Consider the following 21,274-nt stretch of genomic DNA (forward strand, 5'->3'; position numbering starts at 1 on the left):
CAAAAAACCAAAAAGTAATAAAAGCTGGTAATAATGTAAAGAGAGATAATAGGCACTGTTGGTGGGGACATAAACTAGTACAGTCATTTTATGGAGAACTATACAGAGACTCTTCAAGAACTAAAAATAAATTTACCATAGGATCTAGAAATCTCACTTCTGGGTATATAGCCAAAGGAATAAAATCAGCCTATCAAAGAGATACCTTTTACAGGCAAAAGGAATAATATCAGTCCAAGTTAGAAGAAATACACTTGAACCCCAAGGTTTCATGCCACAGAGCATACCCTTAATACTACACTGGGGAAAAGGGTTTTAAGTCAGCTGTCACAAATTGTCCTAAAAACTTAAGAATCCCTCACATCACACAAAAAACATTCCCTTGAATATCTGATATTAAGCCATGTGAACTAATTTTCAAAATGTACCTTGGTGGTAACTAAATTAGATAATACATTCCAATAGTGTGTTAAATAAACACTGGCAGAGGCCATCTGCCAAAAATAAACATGTGCATTTTTACAGATATAAGACTGTTTTCCCCAGTAATTACATAGGAAGAGTAGTAATCTCCTGAGATTACTCCTTGATTTCGATGATAAAACTTTTACTATAGGGGAATACCAACGTTCCAGCTGTCTCCAGTAGGGAGCATGCATTCAGCTTCTAAGAAGTGGTGAGGAATTGGTAATAGATCGTTATTGTAGGTCACACAGATGGAATAACAACCAAAACCTGGCCTACTGTTTCACATTACAAAAATATTATCTGATTTATCAGAAACCAGCTTCCCACAAAGTCTGTCATCTGTAATGGTGGGAAGGTAATGAGATCAAATGCCTATAATGCACCCCTGGCAAAAATGAAAGCTCTGGTTGTTGTGTGAACATTAACGACATTAATAAATACAAGAGCAGGTACTGGCTAAAAATATTCATTTCCAAATGTGAAATCAAGATGAGGGGAAAGAGCCTCCTGCTTGACAGGAGAGTTTCTAGGAGCTAAATAGCTACAAGATCCTCATCCTTTCAGAGGCAGTGCTGTAGCCTAGATGCATTTCTCCTAATGGCCTTCATTAGACTTCAATAAGACAATCTCTGTTTTGATGAGAAACCTATTCTTTTCTTCCCCTCCACTCTGCCCCCTTAAAAGAAAAGAAAAATACCAGTTTGGTAACAAACAACACTTAAGACTGTTAAATAGAAAAGGAAACAATTACCATGCTGGTATATTTTATGCAAAGTAAAAATTGCTACTGGGGACTGACTGATTGTTTTAATATTTATTGTGGAAGCATGGCCCAGCATGCTTCCCCTGTCAGATACCTCCTCCCTTGAAAGATTCTGTTCATCAACCAGGCTACCAAGAGACCTTGGAATATAACCAGGAGATAGGAAGTTTGGTAGAGACTATAACTCTAGCATCTACTGTTTTCATACCACTATACAAAGAAACATGTCCCATTAACCTCTCCTTTTTTTTTAAAGGGGAATGATGACTACAACTTGATTTCATAAACCAATTTTGGACAGTACCTAGGGCCAGCTTGATACTTAATAATAGCATTATTAATAGTAATAATGGGTACTTCATAGTGCCAGCTACACAGAGCCCAATAAATCTTTAACAACAATAATGAAAGTATATGATTAGCTAAGGAGTGATTATAAAGTACTTTGCAAATATAAAGTGCTACACAGGCACATAATTATAAACCACTGGGTTAAGCAGAGCCAAAGGAAGGAGAGATGTGATTGATCAGAGAACTCCTAGCTACTTGAGACACAAGCTGGGAATATGCCAGCCAGAACACTCACATTCCTCCAATGGTGACAGTGGCACAGGTCCGTTCTGAAAAGGCAGGAACTGTCTCTGTGGCTGGGCTGGCTGGTCTAATGTAGTCCACTGTCACATTGACCTGGAAATAAAGAATCAAGGGAATTAGGGTTAGAAGTCTGTAGCCCAGTTTATTAGTGGCCACAAATGCTTATACAATGGTGAAAGATCAACTCACAGTTTAATTTGATGGATTTATGATCTTTCAAAAAAAATTTAACAACAAAAAAAGCTAGATAACAGACTGAAAGTATTTGCAAAAGACATATTTCATAAGGGATAGTTATCCAAAATATTCAAAGAACTCTTAAAACAACCTGATTAAAAAATGCAAAAGATCTGAATGGCTCACCAAAGATTGCATATAGATGACAAGTAAGCATGGGAAAAGATGCTCCATATCATATGTCTTTAGGGAATTGCCAATTTAAGCAATGAAATATCACTACACACTTGTTAGAATGACCAAAATGCAGATCACCGGCAACAAATGTTTTATAAAGATAATAAAGCAACAGAAAATCTCATTTACTTCTGGTGGGAATGCAAAATGCAAAATGGTTAGAACCCCTCAGGAATATAGTTTGGTGGTTTCTCACAAAACTAAGCATACCCTTACTGTTCTATCCAGGAATATGGTGCTCCTTGGAAATTCACCCAAAGGAGCTGAAAATTCGTCTATATAAAAATCTGTACAGGGATGTTAACAGCAGTTTTGTTTATAACTTGTCAAATTTACACACATCCAAGATGTTCTCCTATAGATGAATAGATAAATTGTGGTACCTCCAGACAATGGCATATTATCCAGTACTAAAAAGCAATGAGCTACTGAGCCATACATACTCATTGAGGAATCTCATATATTATTACTAAGTAACAGAAGTCAATCTGAAAAAGTTTTCTACAGTATGATTCTAACTATATGACATAGAAAAGAGGAATCTAGTAAGTCAAAAGATCAGTGGTGGGGCTGGGGACATGGCTCAAGCGGTAGAGCACTCTCCTGGCATTCGCAGGGCGCTGAGTTCGATCCTCAGCACCACGTAAAAAATAAAAGAAAGATGTTGTGTTCACCAAGAACTAATATATATATATAAATTCTCTCTTTAAAAAAAAATCGATCAGTGGTAGCTAGGGAATGGAGGAGGGAGGGATAAATGGGTAGAGCACAGGGTATTTTTAGGGCAATGAAACTATTCCCTATACTACAATGGTGAATACATTCTATTATACATTTGTCAAACTCCACAGAAGTTACAATACCAAGCATAAAGCCTATGGACTTGGGGAGATACTGATGCATCAATGTAAGTTCATCAGTACTAACAAATATTCATCTCTGGTGTAGTACACTGTTCATATATGGAGGAAAAGGGCATATGGGAAATCTGTATTTTCTGCTCAATTTTGCTGTAAATGTAAAACTTATGGAAAAATGGATAAAGTCCATTTTAAAAAAGAAAAAAGTTGAAAAACAAAAGAGGAAAGATGACTGACTATATGAGCACTTGAAACTCCATAGAAATTCTCCTTGACAGAAAAGAGGTCTGCTACATTCCTGCCTGACTTGCAAGACACTATGCTAAAGTGGTTCTTCAATCTTTTAGATTGTCATCAACTTTGAAGATCTGCATTTAGATATATGACCTGGCTCCAGGAAAACTACATATAATTTCATAGTGCCATACCTTTTCATGGGCCAGATTAAGAACTATTAATAACAACAGCTGGGCGAAGTGGCTCTGGAGGCTGAGATAGGAGGATCACCAGCCTCAGCAATAATGAGGCACTAAACAACTCAGTGAGACCTTGTCTCTAAATAAAATACAAAATAAGGCTGGGGATGTGGTTCAGTGTTTAGAGTGCACCTGAGTTCAATCCCTGGTACCAAAGGAGGAGGAGGAGGAAGAGGAGGAGGAGGAGGAGGAGAAAAAAGAGGAGGAGGAGAAAGAGACAAGATGACCATCACAAAGATGCTTATAATTGTTTCATAGTGTATTAATCAAAACACCACAGCAAATCCAATGGAAGTTTTGGATGGGGGTGGGTTAGGTCAGAACGAACTAGAAGATTGTTTAGGTCTTAAGTTAATAAAGGATGTGTGTACAGATAAGAAGTTAGGGGCATAAAATGGAAAAACTATTTGCTACTAGTATACACTAAATAAACAGATGTAGACAAAGTAGACAATACTTTTTCCTTATGAAATCTTTTTTAATTTAATATATATTTTTAGATGCAGATGGACACAATATCTTTATTTTATTTATTTATTTTTAATGTGGTGCTGAGGATCAAACCTAGAGGCTCGAACATGCTAGGCAAGAGCTCTACCACTGAGCCACAACCCCAACCCCAACCCCAACCCCTCCTTATGAAATATTTTTAAAGATAAACATGAATCAAAAGAAATCAGTATATAGTATTAATAGCAAACATATGGAGTATGCCTTGATGTTTGGCTTGGGTCATAGCCGAGATACACATACACTGAAGACACACCTGGGAACAAACAGCCTGAGCCTTCATCCAGAATCCTTTTCTAATTCCATCCCACTTCTCTCCAATCTGCCTAAAGATGTGCTACATAAGCATCAAGTTCAGCCACACTGCTCACTTGACCCATTAAATCCTCGAATGCTATCTTCCCTTTACAAACTTATTTTTAAAATGAACATGGAAGTTTGGGAAAAGGACAATGCTTCAAAATTCCAAGGTCCTACAGTTAGCCTACAGAAGTAAGAAGAGGCCAGAAAAGCAACAGGATTATCGAGTCATGGCAGAAACCAAATACAAAATCTTAAGTATGAGCTAAGCAAGGCATGTAAAATATCTCAGGGCCAAATATCTATGGTCCGTCCAATTTGCACATTCAGTGGGGATTTAATAAATATGTGGAGATGAGCAAAGTCCACATATCCTTGTACAATTCATCTAACAAACTCAAGCCCTCAATTCTATTAGCAGAGGGGGGAAAAATCCTTGTTTGAAAATAAACTAAGTAAATCTCAAGGTGACCCTGCATCTGCCAGTGCCAAGCCTCCTCCTCAGCATGCACAGGGGCTGACAGCAGCTATCCAGCACAGAAACACCACAGAGAAACATTTGCTCTCTACCCAAAGAAGGCCACATGGGTGGTGGTAGATAGGATGGGTAGTAGACATTAGCATCTGTGTATCTTCCAGGGCAGAAAGTCAATCTGAAGTGCCAGCCCCAAACTGTCTTCCAGGGAAATCCATGGGAAAAAACAAAAACAAAACCTAACAAGCAAACAACAACAAAAAACTCCACTTTAATCTTCAATTAACAAAAGAAACAACAAACACATTCATTGGTCAATTAATTATTCCTTGTATCTAGAGAAAGAGAATTGCAAATAAGTCAGAGATTAAAGAGCTCTTTGTGGAGGCAATATTATTAAAGAAAATCTCAAATACAAATGAGGCCCTAAGAAGAGCCCACAGCCAAGATACACACCTGCAGGCAACTATGACAAACCAGGAATTAAAGTCAATGTGTAATTAGCATTTATGTCCCTCTCCTGTGGATTCTGAGATCTGTTCCTCTACCTTGGAGTTTTTCATCACTAGATATTCATCACTGACCTGTCAATCACTTGAAAAAGCCACAATTTAAACAGTTTCAATTAAAACGGCTGGAGATCTTAGCAATGTCTGTCTGAATAAATGATAACCTGAATTTTAGGCCTGCAGGGAACATTTGAAATGGCATGAGTTAAAAGAGGATAAACTAATTAATACAGATATGGTCCTCCCTTTTTAGTAAAAGATATACCTGAAATGATGTAATTTACATATATGTGACAAAAAGGCTACTTGATCAATCCAAAGTCTCTTTATAGCCAGGAGCACAAGGAGCCCTAGGCTCTTGTTTGGTTTTATCTGTCACTCTCTTATACATGAGTCATATAACATCTTGCATCTTAGTTCAGCTTCACCTGAAAAATGAGATCTCCATATTGGATCTTTGTAACATCATTTAAGTCTAGAACTCTAAAAGATATCTTAACCAGACACAGTGTATTATGTTGTACTTTTTTAAAACCTTTGTAATTCCCACCTTACATTAATCAATGAGTTGGAACACACAAACTGCAAGCACCATGAGCAGAAAGACCACGTCTTTTATTCATGGAAAGATGTGGCATAGGGTTTGCGAAGTAGTAGCTGGATATGCAGTAAATATTTGTTGCATAATGCACACACATAATAAGGAACTCTTTGAAACATAAAATTTGAAGGACACTTTTGAAATGAGAAGATTAGGTGTTTTAAGGAACACCTGTCAACTTGGTGACCATTCTGTTTTATAAAAGAAAAAAACACATTTATTTAAACTTTGGGTGTAGTGGTAGGGAACGGGAGTGGGGGCAGGAAAAATATTTTGAAACGGTGATGAAGCTCTAATGCTTAATAAAAGCAAGTACCATAAAAAATGAAGCTAGCAAAATATACATAATTTCTCTTTAAATTGTTTCTCAAAGAGGTTCTCAGAGGTTAAAAAAAAAAAAAAAGTTGTGTAGTAGGCAGGCAGATTCCATCCAATTGTAGGCTGTTCTTTGAAAGCAATTTCACAAACCCTTCGGAGGAACTAATATGGTAACTTAAGACTAAATTTATATCTTAGTCTCTTGTAAGGTCTGATAGCAGTTTAGCATGATCAAACTGCTTTACACTACACATAAATTCTGAGTATCTAGGAATGTTCTTCATATGAATAGTGAGTAGAAAAATATCAAACTATCAAAGAACTTCACAGAATTTGATGCTGCTGATAATGAAATGCCAAAATGTGATCTACCTAAGCACTGAAAATGAGGTAGGGAAAAAACAACCACCTAAACACAGTATTTCCAGGTCCCAGCCTGGGTTTAGTTTTAATATAAATAGAGCTGTTATGTGAGGCTGTTTTGCATAATTACCCCATAATCCCACCCATGACTCCACACAGCCAATCATAAATTCACAAAGAACAGTAATAAATACTTTGCCTTTAGAAATAAGCTCTTTTATGACCCCACTCTCATGACAGAATTTTCAGGTAGTTATGAAAAGCCTCTATACACCCCGATACAGAGAAGCCAATGTCATCTGGGCCTAAATCCAAATGATGCTACCTGGAAACAAAAGTAAGTAAAACAAAAGAGTTTACACAGCCCAGATATGCTGGCACAGCCAGCCTGCAGGGTTTGATTCCTAGCAATCCTACAGAGGAACTGTGTGAACTTGGAAAAGTTACCTGCCATCTCTGTGCTTCCATTTCACATAGTCAACTATTCCCATCTCACTGTGCTAGGAAGAAAAGCATTAATATACATAAGGCATTTAGAACAGGGCATGACTCATAGTGAGCTCGATTCAAGTGCTATTTATTTTTAGATAAGCATGTACTGATTTTCTTAGAACAGTGCCTGGTACAGAGTATATGCTAAATAAGTATATACGAGATAAATAAATAAATACACCTACACACACATATATGCATAAAAAAGATATGTGTTGACTTAAATCATTAGACTCCTGAAATCATTAGGCAGACAGACTCAATTAAATGTACTTTTCTCCTTAAGGAATCACAACAAACAAGAACATGTACCTCATACATATTCATCCCAACTTAGAGATAAGTAGGGATTATTTTAAAGAATGACACACTATTTAGTATTTATTTAGATATTTTATGGATTAATTTTGCAGGTACATTTACTGGATATTTTATTTACCAAAGATAATTAAATGGAGTTTTATGAACCATATCAATTAGTAGGTTAACTAGAAATACTTAGGGCAGGATACTTCTGGCTTTATTAAATGAGGAAGACAATGAACAAAGAGAGGCCAAGTTTACATTTGCTTTGGAATTAGTAGGACCTTAAACACATTATACTCCTCAATATATCCTAAAAATTTGAATGTAAATATTTTTAAAAAGTTTGAAACACACATCAATCACCCATTCTCTAGGTAGGCAAGACCTTCAAAATAAATTACTACTGATGAAGCCAGTCTAATGGTCCTATCTCTGGACATGCTCTCAGCTCACCTCCCCTAAGTAACCTATTCAGATGCAAGCACCTGGGGAGCTAATCAACTCTCAGGAGATAATGTCAAACTTAACTGCTTCTCCACAAGCATTATATGACAAAAATTTAATGAATCACAAATCAGATCTGCATGTACACATTTAAAATAGTAGCATAAAAAATAAAAATGGGTGAAATTTATTTTAATCTTATTTCTTATATATTTCAAAATTTGCAAATTCTCACCATTTAGATATTAAACCAACACTAGAGACTTTTTCTTTCTTTCTTCTTATTCTTTTTTCCTTTTGGTACCAAGTCTTCAGTACCAAGTGTGTCTCTTCAGTTTGGACCAAACATGGCTTAAGTACTCCAAGCCACACATGTAAGATATGTTCTGTTCAATAGTTTGATAAAAATACTTCTCCATGACTCATTCTGGATTTTTAAATAAATTCACAATTTCCAGCACAATTCTAGGATTCTTTACCTCAGTGTTGAAATTTACCATAATGCATAGATGATGACTATATGACTGCCAAAAACTCATTTCAAAGAACTATCTGATTTTTTTTTTAAGTTAACAGTAAAGGCTTCTGTTGAATGTGAACATTATTTGAAAGAAAATGATCAATTGATAGATGTGAACTAATTATTTTTATGAACTTTTATAACTCTAAAACAACTTCTATAATTATAAAAAGTTGAAATTTTCCTAATCTAAATTTAGATATCTATGAGCTCCAATATTTCTTAAAGTAAAACAACCTCTACAGATACATTTGCAAAACAAAACCAAAAAACAAACAAACAAACAAACAAACAAAAAAAACCCTATACATTTGTTTTCTCATTTACACTGCAAGGCAAAGAACAGGGACATAAACCCCTGTTCCCAGGCTACCTCTCCAATCCAACCTAGATTTTTTAGGTTGATATATTCTGGCACGCCCACTTCCAAATCATTGTAATTAGATACTAAGGCTGGTTGTTTATTCACATGTATTTATGCTGCTCTCTCCATCTACAATCACCCTTCCCACCTCCTCCACACTGAACTATTTTAAGCACATTTCATTTTCATCAATGGAAGGTTAACCTATGTGCTTACAAACCTTTGTAAACACAGGGTCAAACTGCTTTCTCATTTCATGTATTTCAAACAAAAGGAATATCCTGCCTGGCCCCTCCATCCCAAAGGGCAGATGCTTTTATCTGTTTTGAGGGGAGAGATAAAATACAGTGTGATATAGGGCCAGGAGACATTAAGAGGCTCTATCTGACATTAGGCATTCATTTAAGAGCTCCCCAATATACCTTCAGTTCAGTAAATATTTAATTAGAAGCATACACAAATGCGAGATCCAAAAATATACATTAAAAAATTTTATGTAAGGGGCCATTTGAGATTGGCAAAGATTCTAGAAGTAGTGATAACTACCTAACAACAAATATAACATTAAAATTATCTGAAAATATACTGTTCCGTTTATGCATGGAGGCAAATTATAGGCACATATAAAAATCAATAGGGAAATACAGTTTTGATAATTGAAATATTTTAAATCTGATGGGAACCTCAAGAAAAAAACGGAGATTACTACCTGAAATAACTTCACAGCTGCCACCATTTTGCATTAAATCTCTTGTAATCTTACTAAAGTATTTAAAGAGTATAATCTACACTTTTGTTAATGTTCTGACATTATCTTATTATTATATCATTTGCATAGCCCATACCAATACCTACTTTTAGTACTGTATTCCTTATCCCTAGGAAGAAAGCCAGAAGGTCTCAGAGATACTAAAAGAAACTTTCCCCCTTGCATGTCCCTTTTTATGCCTCACCAGAGCTCCCATCTTTCATCTGCCTACCTCTAGTGGATGCAAGTTGAGGGCGGGTCTTTTTTCTCTTCTATACAAGTGTCAATCAAAGTCATCTGTGCCCCAAATTCCCAAGGTCATCAGCAGTCAGGGGAAATTAAATCTCTTCCTTCAGAAGTCTCCCTGGAGGAGTTTCAGCCACAAGCAGCACAAAAACATGGAGATACTTATATTGTGGAGAAAATACACAATGTCACCCAGTCTTTAAAACAGCAGCAATAATAAAACTAAGAGGATAGGGCTCAGGGATATGAATAAAGAGGATTTGCTTAATGGCTTGTAAGAAAAATTACTGAAGGGGGAAGATAAAAACAAAAGGTTACATTACATTTGTTTTGTAACTGTATGACAGTCTCTGAAGTTTTGGGATGTCTCTATTCCCCAAAAAGCCAAATGAGGAATCTTAGCAATAAATGTGGAGACAAAAGTATTCACCGTGCCAAGAGTTTCCATAAATTCCTGTTTCTCTGGAGGCTGAGTTCTACTTGGGTGAGCAATATCAGCATGGAAAAGCACCCTGGATTGGACACACCCCAGAGCATTCAGTTTTCTCTAGCTTCCCACAAGCTGGCACCTAGAAGTTACTCAGACAAGAGAAACATGCATTCAGGTTAAGTTAACTACAGACCAAAGTTCTTTTTTTTTTCTTTTGGTGGTGTTGCTGGGGATTGAACCCAGGGCCTTTATACAACCAGAGATATGAAAAAATGTGCTCTATATGTGTAATGTGAATTATAATGCACTCCGCTGTCATATTTTTTTAATTAATTAAAGAGAGAGAGAGAGAGAGAGAGACTGACCAAAGTTAAAAATGGTGCAATGGCCTCAAGGAAGTATATCATGATTCAAAGGAGAAATTTAACTATTCTTTAGGATGCCTTCCAATATACAAAGAGAAAATAGTCCAACAATACACCACTTTGTATCTTAATTATTTTCGGTCTTGTGGCTAAGTAAACCTTCCAAAATAATCAAGTGCCAAAAATATAGGCCTTGCTCTCCTTTTTTGTTTGTGGTGCTGAGGATCTAACCCAAGGCACTGCACATGGTAAACAAGTGCTCTACCACTGAGCTATGTACACAGCCCCAGGTGGGCCTTTCTTGGTGCATTTACCACCCTTTTCCCCATCTCACACTGAAGACAGAGCCTACTAAATGAGTTTAAGTTCCCTGATTGAAGACACAATGCGCATGGAGCAGAACCACTTAAGTTCAAGGTCTAGCTACACAACCACTGACTGAAGACCATCCTGCACAAAATCTGTGCCCTCTTCCAAATTCAGTTCTCTTGACCTGTAGCCACTATTTTAAAAACTGTGCACAAATATTTGGAAATTGGGTAGGTAGCAATGGAGGATAAGTGTCAGTCAAATATAGCATCTGCATCTCAAACAGTAAATTTATGAAATACACTAGCTCAATACATGTATGTAAACAAAGAAAAAGGCTTCTTCGAGTCCCACAGTGCATGTTTTTCCAACCTAAGTTATCAGATACATGAAGTAAAAATACTACTTAAATTCCTCAAAAAATTAAAAACAGAATTACCATATGATGCAGCACTTCCACTTCTCGGTATATATCAACTGAATGGAAAAAAGGGTCTCAGAGAAATCTGAATACCCATGTTCACAGCATAATTTATTCACAGCAATTAAAGAATGGAAGTAATGGAAGTGCCCCTCAATGGATGAATGGATAAACAAACTGCATACACATATGTGGGAATATTATTCAGCCTTAAAGGAAGGAAATTCTGACATACTACAATGTGGATGCCCTCCAGGACATTGTGATAAATGAAACAAGCTAGTCACAGAAAAGATTTATTTACAAAAAGAAAGTCAGAGAGAGAGCTGGGGTTGTAGCTCAGTGGAAGAGCACTTGCCTAGCAAAATGTGAGGCACTGGATTTGATACTCAGCACCTCATAAAGAAATAAAGGTTTTATGTCCGTCTATAATTTTTTAAAAAGTTAAAAACAAAAAATAACACCAAATGGTACTACCTAATGAGATAGCAAGTAGTCAAAAATCACAGAGAAGGCTAAATGGAGGTTGCCAGGGGCTGGAGGGAGAGTTAAATATTTAACACATACAGAGTTTTGGGTCTGGAAGATGAAAATGTTCTGGAAACGGACAGTCATAAGTGCACAATAATGTGTACATTTAAAATGATTAACAAGGTGAATTTTATGTTGTGCCTGTTTACATACAGGCATGCACACACACACTAGGCTGTACCATTCATGCATTCCATAAATCAACAACAGAGGCCAAGCAATTCTGAGCCCAAATTCAGTCAATTCCTAAATCTCTTTTTGCTGAGAGACAGTATCATCACATTCCCAGGAAAACAGATGGTTTCCCAAAGGCAATTAATAATTATAAGTCATTTTCAATAACTGATTAACAAAAGTAGAAAGATCAAAGGTAGTCATATAAGACAAAAATCATCTACCTTTCTCAGGCTATGAAACACCTTAGTCTATTTTCCTACTTTCAAGGGAGGAGAATCACTAGTTCCAGGCCAGCCGTGGCAATTTAGCAAGATCCTCAGCAACTTAATATCAACTGTCTCAAAATAAAAAAGGACTGGGAATGTAGTTTTGTGGTAAAGTATGCCAGGGTTCAGTCCCCAGTAATATAGTGGAAAAAATCCTAGTTTCTAAAGAGTCAATACACTAAGGCACAAGTTTTATGCCTAGGTACCACAAGTTTGCCTAAATCCACCTTCTTTATCACTTCTAAGAGGCACCTTTAAAAGGGGGATAAGAAAATTTTGTCGTTCTGACTTTCTATTACTTTGTCAATTTCTTTGAATGTCATGTGCCCTGTCACATCTTACATGTTTGAGGAATCCCTTAAAGTCTTTCACCTGTAGATCTATCTTTTGAGAATTTCCAGTACATTCCATAGCAATTTCACCACCTTTATCTAGTTCTCCAGCTGCTGAATTTAATCATTTCTACCTCTGCTTTTGTCTAATAAGCCTACGGTTTTCATGGGCTTCTCTAAGTGATATCTTCTGCAATTGTCAGGAACATAAATTATTGCAACCCTCTGAAGGTCAAGGTGGCAATTCTGCTAACATTTAATACGTGAATGCCCTTTGACCTAGCAATTTCACTTCTAGAAATCCAGTCTATTAAAATAAAGATGCATATAAAGTACTGTACTTTGTCGTTGGCACTGATGATAATCTAACAAAAACGTAAAATTATAAGCTGAATCTAGCCCTAGAGTTGCATGGTAGCAGAAACCCTGTCCATTTTTCCCACAGTAAATTACTAGCAATTCTCAATAAATACAACAAAGCTGTTGAAAACAATGGAGATCTATACAATCTGCTTTGGATTTGAGATGTCCAGATCAAAAAGCCAATGCACAATGATATATATCATATAATTCTATTTGGAGGGACCATATTAAGGGATAGACTCTATAGGATTATACTTGATACTGTTAGAAGGGCTTATCTTTGAAGGTTTAAATATAGGGCATACAATTTTTCACATCATGTTTTTCTGATAAGATCTAAAAACTTTTAATCACATTTGTAAAGGGAAAAATAAGATGAATTAAAAAAAACAATAGGGCAAGCTGAAGTAAATATGCAAAGAGAAAATCTACCTTTAAAAACAAAACAAGAAAACGAACAACAAAAACAAATCAGTGGCCTACTCACAATGAGAGTCTTTAACACTGAACATCTATTTCATCATGATAGTTCCCATGATGAGGCCATGGTTGCGGCTGGTTCACTAGTGCCTGCCAGCCAGCAGGATCATACAGGACAGGCTATGCGCTGTTAGAAGGACACATCATGAGGGCTTCCGGGTGCCCAGTGGTGTACTACTGCCATGGCAGGTGGGCATCACTATCTGCAAATGAACTGCCAATCTCACTGTGAGCTGATAATGATCCTGCCACCACCACCTGCCTGCCATATGTTTTCCCTACTTGTCATGTAACAAGGAACTGCATTTTGGCATGCTGATTACTGACAGTCTGATACTAGTGGTTGAGGTTTATAGTACCTGGCCATAGCACTTCACAGAACTGGAGAAGAGTGGAAGAAGGACATAAAATACTGCTTTGCCAGCTGACCATTCACTAAAACCCAAAGATTTGCAGCAAACTAGCCAGATGCTCCTTTTTAATTTGAAGACTAAGAGCTGCTAGGTTCAAGACTCGATGTTCTACCTCCACTTGTTTCCTGTGATCCTATTTCCCATTAGTAGAGGAGAAAAGGAGCTCACATTTCTTGCTATAAATTGGATTTATTCTGTCTCCTTAAATCACCAAGGTACACTAGATGAAACTTATGTCATCCCATGGAGTTTTCTTTTTCACTCTAATGTAATGCAGAGGTAAGCATTGGATGTGGCATTAAGAGTCATGAATTCCTGCTGATAAAGCCTCAGCTCAGAGAAGAAAATAATCTGGGAAGAGATTATAGAGGAAGAATGTGGTTGGCGTACCAGTCAACTGCCTCCACAGTTGCCTCCACAGTCTGTTCCCTTTAGTAGAACTTTAATTCAGACATTTAAAACTGTTTATACTGGAGAATCTCAAAATATAAGGCTTGTTATTTCCTCCTAGTCAACAAACTAGGAACTGAGTGTCTGAAAAGGAAGAGAGCAGATTTTCAATACAGTTTGGGTTAAAGATAGTGTCTAACAGATTATGAAAGAGACTGGAAATGGTTAAGCACATTAACCAAAGTCCTTGGATTCCCACAGATAATGAGGATGTGAAGGAGATTCCCAAGACACTATCCATGAATTAGGAAGACACTGGACAAGCACATGCTTCTCTTAATGACAGGACTCCTCCTACATGCAGGTGCCTACCCATTTAACACAGCACATAAAATGCCAACCTACTTTAGCACCAAGAAACACCAAGTACTTAATTCATGAACCACTCTAACTAACATGCACATTTAATTTATAATTGAGATAAAATTCATGTAACATAAATTCACCATTTAAACCATCTTAAATTGTGACAATTCAGTGGTTTTTAGTATATTCACAACACTGTGCAACCAATATCATTATCTAATTCTGCAACACTTTTACTACTCCCCCCAAAGAGTTCTGTTTCCATTAAGCAGTCAGTCCCCATTCCCAACTTCCCCTAGCTCCTGGCAACATTCTAGTCACTGTCCCTCTGGGACTTCTCTATTTTAAATATTTCATATATAAAAAGAACCACACAATTTGGAGTCTTGTGTTTCTAATTTTTTACTTGGGACAAGTATTTTCAAGATTCATCTATATTATAGTATATAGCAAGGTCTAACTATTTCTTTTATGGCAAAATACACATACTGTGAAGATATACTATATTTTGTTTATATGGGGACATGTACTTCTGCGACTGTAGTAATAAGAGACAATGTGTTAAGAACCACTCTAATAATAAGATCTTATAACAATAAGTGTTAAGAATGAGTTGAGAGTACAATTCATGGCATATAGAATTGTTTTTCAGTATAGCAAGTTATCAGCTATCATTAACAAACATAGGAACATCATATAAAATAAAAAACTTAATCTCCCAATCTGTCCACTTCTGAAAACTTCAAACAAATGGGGGCAGTCTCTTGAATGAGAGATCAACCAGCCACATAATAGAACAGGAAACTAGGGCACAGAAATTATTCGCTCAAGATAAACAGGAGAATGTGAACATGATGCAGAAATAAAGTATAGAAAGTGTCAAAAAAGACATCTCCAAGGCTCTTACCCTCATTTGCTGCAGAGTTTCCCTGTTCACATTCAATGAACAAAAGTATACTTCAGGTTTCAAAGACTGTGGTATCCTGGTTGCTTGGCTTGTTGGAAAACACCTTTGGAATACACAGCAAGGATGCCTGATGTATCCCTATATGGTAGTTTCTACATGAGGGGCTACTCAGACCAGCTAACCCAATTCCTCTCCTGACCTCATCTCTCAGAGTTCCTAGTGGGAGAACTAATGATATATTCTACAGCACAGTAGTAAAGGAATGAACAAATGAACCAGTGAACTCTACTCCATAACTTAATATGGAAAGAATTTTTATTCTTAAGTTATTAAAGAAAAGTCTCTTTTAACCCAAGAGAAAAGTCAATATGAAGATATTGACTTATCTCAAGATAAGTTGTTTATTCAACCAAGATAAGTTGGTTTATTCAAGATAACATTTTGAGCTATATATTTATTATTCTGAGTGTCAAAAGACTAGTGTGAGGAGATAATGATGATTTGTGGGAGAGGGTACAATCCCAGGGGCATTTACTAAGCCACACTCCCAGCCCATTTTATTTTTTATTTGGAAGCAGGATCTCACTAAGTTGCTAAGGCTGGCTTTGAACTTGCAATCCTCCTGACTCAGCCTCTTGAGCTGCTAGGATTACAGGAGCACAACACCACACGGAGCAATAATGATATTTAATAGCATTCTGCCACTCAAGAATTACCAGAGAATTTTATTTAACTGAAACAAGAAAAAAGTCAAAACTCCCAGCAGCTCTAAAAGTTAAAAAAATGCCAGAAACGCGTTAACACAACAAATAAGACCACACAAAAGTACAAACTCCAAAAAACCAGCATATTAAGTATCCAACTACAGACAAGAGCTCCCTGCAATCACCAGGCAAGACCTTCATGCAAATCACCCCAAAAGAGACTCGTCAAATGATCACAAAATGAAAAGGGCACAACCTAAAAGAAAGGCCAAAGAGATAGTATGTTTTAGAACACCCAGGAAGTACAGAAAACAGAAATGAAACTTGCTATACTGAAAAACATGCCAAATATACATACTTATTTAAGAAAATCAAAGACAGCAGTAAAATAAATTTAAGGAACATCTACTAAATTTCAGGTTAATTATCTGTTGAAAGAGACAAAAGAGGTCAATAAAATACAGGCTCTAAGTTTCCTCTGTAAAAGATGAATGATAAGCATGGTTAGATTGATTACAAGTATATACTTAGAATCTTCATAATAAATTATTATAAATAACTGAAGGTTATAAATTGAAATAGTGTGTCAGAGTTAATAAAATGAGCATTTTGTTTAGTAACATCACTATAATTCCTGTGAATAAATATTACAATAATCCTAAGAATATAAAACTTAAGGTAACATTCAATGAAACTTCGGGAGCAGTCTGTGATTTGGAACAAATGGAAAAGAACCAACTGGTATTGGTCTAATAACTCAAAAACCTGAAAAGAATGCATATAACTAATTGCTAATGACTCCACAATATATTGGTAATAATCTTTATGTAAAGTGGGACCTTATGCCACTCTTTTCCTTCTTTACTTCCTTTGAACACAAAGGAATTTTGTTTTAGCTGGAGAGGAGTGGGAAGCCACAATAATAACAGACAATAACACCAATGGTTATTAGTGAGTCATGGAAGCTACGTAATTCTTCAGAAAATGATGCAATACAGTCTTCTGAAATACAAGAGAAATGAAATTTAGACGAATAAGTAAAACCATGTGGAATTAGGCTAGATTATAAAAGAGTAAGAAGAGACAATACATCTGGATAGTAAACAAATTTTAAAATGATTAATTTAAATTTCTAACTAGTTATTTGAAGATTTCGTTTTTTGTTCGAACTCTAAATTCATTAACTGAGCTATTAAAGGATAACTTAATATGAATGGCTTAAATGAGAATGAAAGGGATCACAATTAATACCTACAATAACTACACACTACAATATAAGAGAAAAAAGAGATTTGGATTCAGTTACATTGATTTTCCCAAATTTAAACATACATTTATGACTAGAATCCTAAATATCAGAGCAAATAATATCTAAACCACAAAAGCAGGAATGTACAATAAAAGAGAAAGCACTGACATCATTTTAGTGAGTTAATTCTGCTATATGAATGGAGAATTACAGTCTAGGAAGGCTGACTGACGGGTCTTCCAAGCCTGAGTCACTATATAAGCTATCCTTAAAATAAGCAGAAATGAGGAAGGTGGCTGAAGTGGGAGCATCTGAGACAGATACAAACTCAGACCTCCAACTTCTGTATTTGACTTTTTCTTTACAAAAATTACCACCCTATATCTATATCTCTCACTGATCTACAGGAAAGCCAATTAAAGGTCAAAATGAGGGACTATTTTGCTGTTATGTTGTTTTCAAATGAAAGAATAAAGGAAGGCGAAGCAATTGATCATTAAGAAGAAGTAGTTAAATAACAAACACCTCAGAGCATTAATCTTCAGGATATATAAAGAACTCAAAAAACCAAGAAAAAAAATAACTCAATCAATATATGGGCTAAGGAATTGAACAGATGATTCACAAAAGAAATACAATCAATGAACAAATATATGAAAAAAGTGTTCAACATCTCTAGCAATCAGAGAGATGCAAATTAAAACTACCCTAAGATTTCATCTCACTCCAGTCAAAATGGCAAGTATCAAGTATACAAGCAACAATAAATATAGGCAAAGATGTGGGGGAAAAGTACACTCATACACTGCTGATGGGATTGCCAATTGGTGCAACCATTACTAGAATGGAACCACCATTTGACCCTGCTATCGCAGTCCTTGTATACACAAAGGACTTAAAATCAGCATACTACAGTGATGGAGGCATGTAAATGTTTATAGCAGCTCAATTCACAATAGGTAAACTATGGAACCAACCTAGGTACCTTCAACAGATGAATGAATAAAGAAAATGTGGTATATATAAACAATGGAATATTACTCAGCCATTAAAAAAGAATGAATTTATGACTTTTGCAATCTTCAGGATATATGAAGATATATTAGATGAATGAATGAATCTGAAGACTATTATGCTAAGACAAATAAGCCAATCCCCGAACTCTAAAGGTCAAATGTTAATGGAGATGCTAACACAATAGGGGAGGGAAGAATAGAAGTTCAGTGGATTAGACAAGGGGGAAATGAAGGGAAGGGAGGGAAGATGAAAATAGAAAAGACAGTAGAATGAATCTGACATTATTACCCTACATGCATATATGATCACACCGCCAGTGTAATTCTACATCATTACAACCAGAAGAATGATCAATTATACTCTATTTATGTATGATGTGTCAAAATGCATTCTGTTATATGTAACTAATTAGAACAAATTTTTAAAGTGGCTAAATAAAATTTAAGATAAAAATTAATAAAATTAAGTTTTAATATGAAAGAATCAAAATTCTAGCAACCAGAGAAGGTTGACTCTTTATATTACATAAATACAAAAAACTAAAACGGGGTGGAGCAGGGAGCTATTATACTTCTTAAAGGACCAAATACTTTCTAAAGAAAAACTCAGTACTGTTATTAATAGACGTATTTTACTCTGCTATCCATTATATCCTCTCGGATATAGAAGTTTGTGGTTTTGTAGAGCTCAGTAAATACAGATAATTTTCTTATATAGGGCAGCTTGTTTATTAAAACAAAATTGTATCATGAAAGGAAATTAAGATGAACATACATTGGTTAAGCAAATCACACAATCATAATAAAATGATATACAGCTATTAAAATTAATACATACAAGTTCATTTAATGATATGGGGAGATGTTCAGGTTTTCTTGTTGACCAAAAAAGGACAGAAACTGATTCAAATATAAACATATTTAAGTAAAAGAAAATATGCCAGGGTTGGAGCTGTGGCTCAGCAGTAGTACACTTGCCTGGAAATGTGTGAGGCACTGGGTTTGATCTTCAGCGCCACATATAAATAAAATTAAGGTCTATCAACAACTAAAATTTTAAAAAAAGAAATCTTAAAAAAAAAATATGCCAAACGGGTAAAATATTTAAATTACATTTTTATCTTTTATACTCGCCAAACTTAGTTAAGAAAAAAAGTGCATTGCTTATAGTCAGAAAAGAAAATAATCAAATAAAGAACACAGATCATCATAGTTAAGATGTGATTTATGGTTGCAATATTGTTCCTAAAACACAGTAACCTGTGTATTAGGGACAACAGGGGAGAGTAGATTCCCCAGGTATAAATTTTCAAAAGGCTATAATTTACCAATGAATTAAATCTGCAATATCATAGCTATATCTAACTTTCAAAAAAAAAAAAAAAAAGGAAGGAAGGAAGCCAGGGAGGGTAGGAGGGAGGAAAAGAAAGAACAAATTGGTGTTTGACAAATGTACTACCAGAGACGGAAATCAATGGGGTTACTCACAAAGAAAGAACAAGATCAGATATTTGCAAGGCTTTCCAAAGTCAAGAACTAAGGAAACAGAAGTAGCAAAAAATGATGACACTACATTGTTACCAATTATCTTGTTTTTTTTTTTTTGAGAGAGAGAGAGAGAGAGAGAGAGAGAGAGAGAGAGAGAGAGAGAGAGAGAGAATTTTAATATTTATTTTTTAGTTTTCGGCGGACACAAGATCTTTGTTTGTATGTGATGCTAGGGATCGAACCAGAGCTGCGCGCATGCCAGGGGTGCTTGCTACTGCTTGAGCCACATCCCCAGCCTACCAATTATCTTTTAAAGGAAACAATAAAGGTGGGGAATACATAAGAGGTCTTTTACATGTACATTTGCAAAGGAATTCTCTCTCTTTTCTTAACATTGGGAAGGTTACCTTTACCAAAGTGATAAGTGAAAAGGACAGAAAATGAGTATAGACCAGAATTTTATTCTAGGCTATAAAGCTAAAGTGAACCCTAAAAAGAAAGGGCTTATGAATTCAGCTAGCAAGAAGGAAAATTGTGGAGGTAGTCATAAGACCATATTCTGTCTCAGTGGATGAGGAGAGAAGGTAGATTTCATCCACATCAGGGAATTTAGCTTACTTATAGAACACAAAATACAATCTTAGATTTTTTTTTAAAATGAGAAGCTGTCTATAAAGATTAAAAAAACTGGCAGATAATTTTTGAGAAGACAAATAACAATTACTGAGAATGGAACTTTTGCTTCAATTAAATATTTGGTGAATATGCATTGAATTGAAAAAGGGAGGCCATTTAATATCAATGGAAGCAGAAAAGTAACACTATGGGGAAAAGGAGAGTATAATATAGCACTGTGTCTGCATAACCACTTAGCTTTTTTTTTTAAAGTGTTTGCATACATTTTTTAATAAAGCAGCATTTCTACTTCATTTTGTTTCAACATACACCATATTTAATACCAGGGTAAAATGCTTCACTTTTTAAGTGTTGACTATGATGAATAACATGGAATCCTCACTCTACAATACAAATCATAACAAATCTCTCACTTTAAGAATCAAAGTACTTTAAACAAAATATGCTGCCTCTGTGATAAGACATAATTGACTTCATAATATAATCTCAAATTTAATCAATACCTGAATTCATCAATGGCATTCAAGTAACAGAGCAACTTTAATATACAAATGACAAAATGTCAATAACAAACAAAACCCTAAAAAGCAAATTAGAAATGCTGGATTTAATAAGCATTTACCTTTGGAGATGGGAAATGCAGGACATGAAGCATTTGTT

At 35.6% G+C, this 21,274-nt stretch overlaps 1 protein-coding gene across 1 annotated transcript in view; it reads right to left on the reverse strand.

Annotated features, from left to right (window-relative positions):
- Snd1 (staphylococcal nuclease and tudor domain containing 1) overlaps nucleotides 1–21,274 on the reverse strand; it is a 410,467-nt gene that overhangs the window by 222,892 nt on the left and 166,301 nt on the right. Inside the window, exon 12 of the mRNA XM_005319414.4 lies at nucleotides 1,818–1,918. Within this exon, the coding sequence (XP_005319471.1) occupies nucleotides 1,818–1,918 (101 nt within the window). The remainder of the gene's footprint in view (nucleotides 1–1,817; nucleotides 1,919–21,274) is intronic.

Source organism: Ictidomys tridecemlineatus, chromosome 2 (genome assembly GCF_052094955.1).
Source record: "Ictidomys tridecemlineatus isolate mIctTri1 chromosome 2, mIctTri1.hap1, whole genome shotgun sequence".
Classification (NCBI taxonomy): domain Eukaryota; kingdom Metazoa; phylum Chordata; class Mammalia; order Rodentia; family Sciuridae; genus Ictidomys; species Ictidomys tridecemlineatus.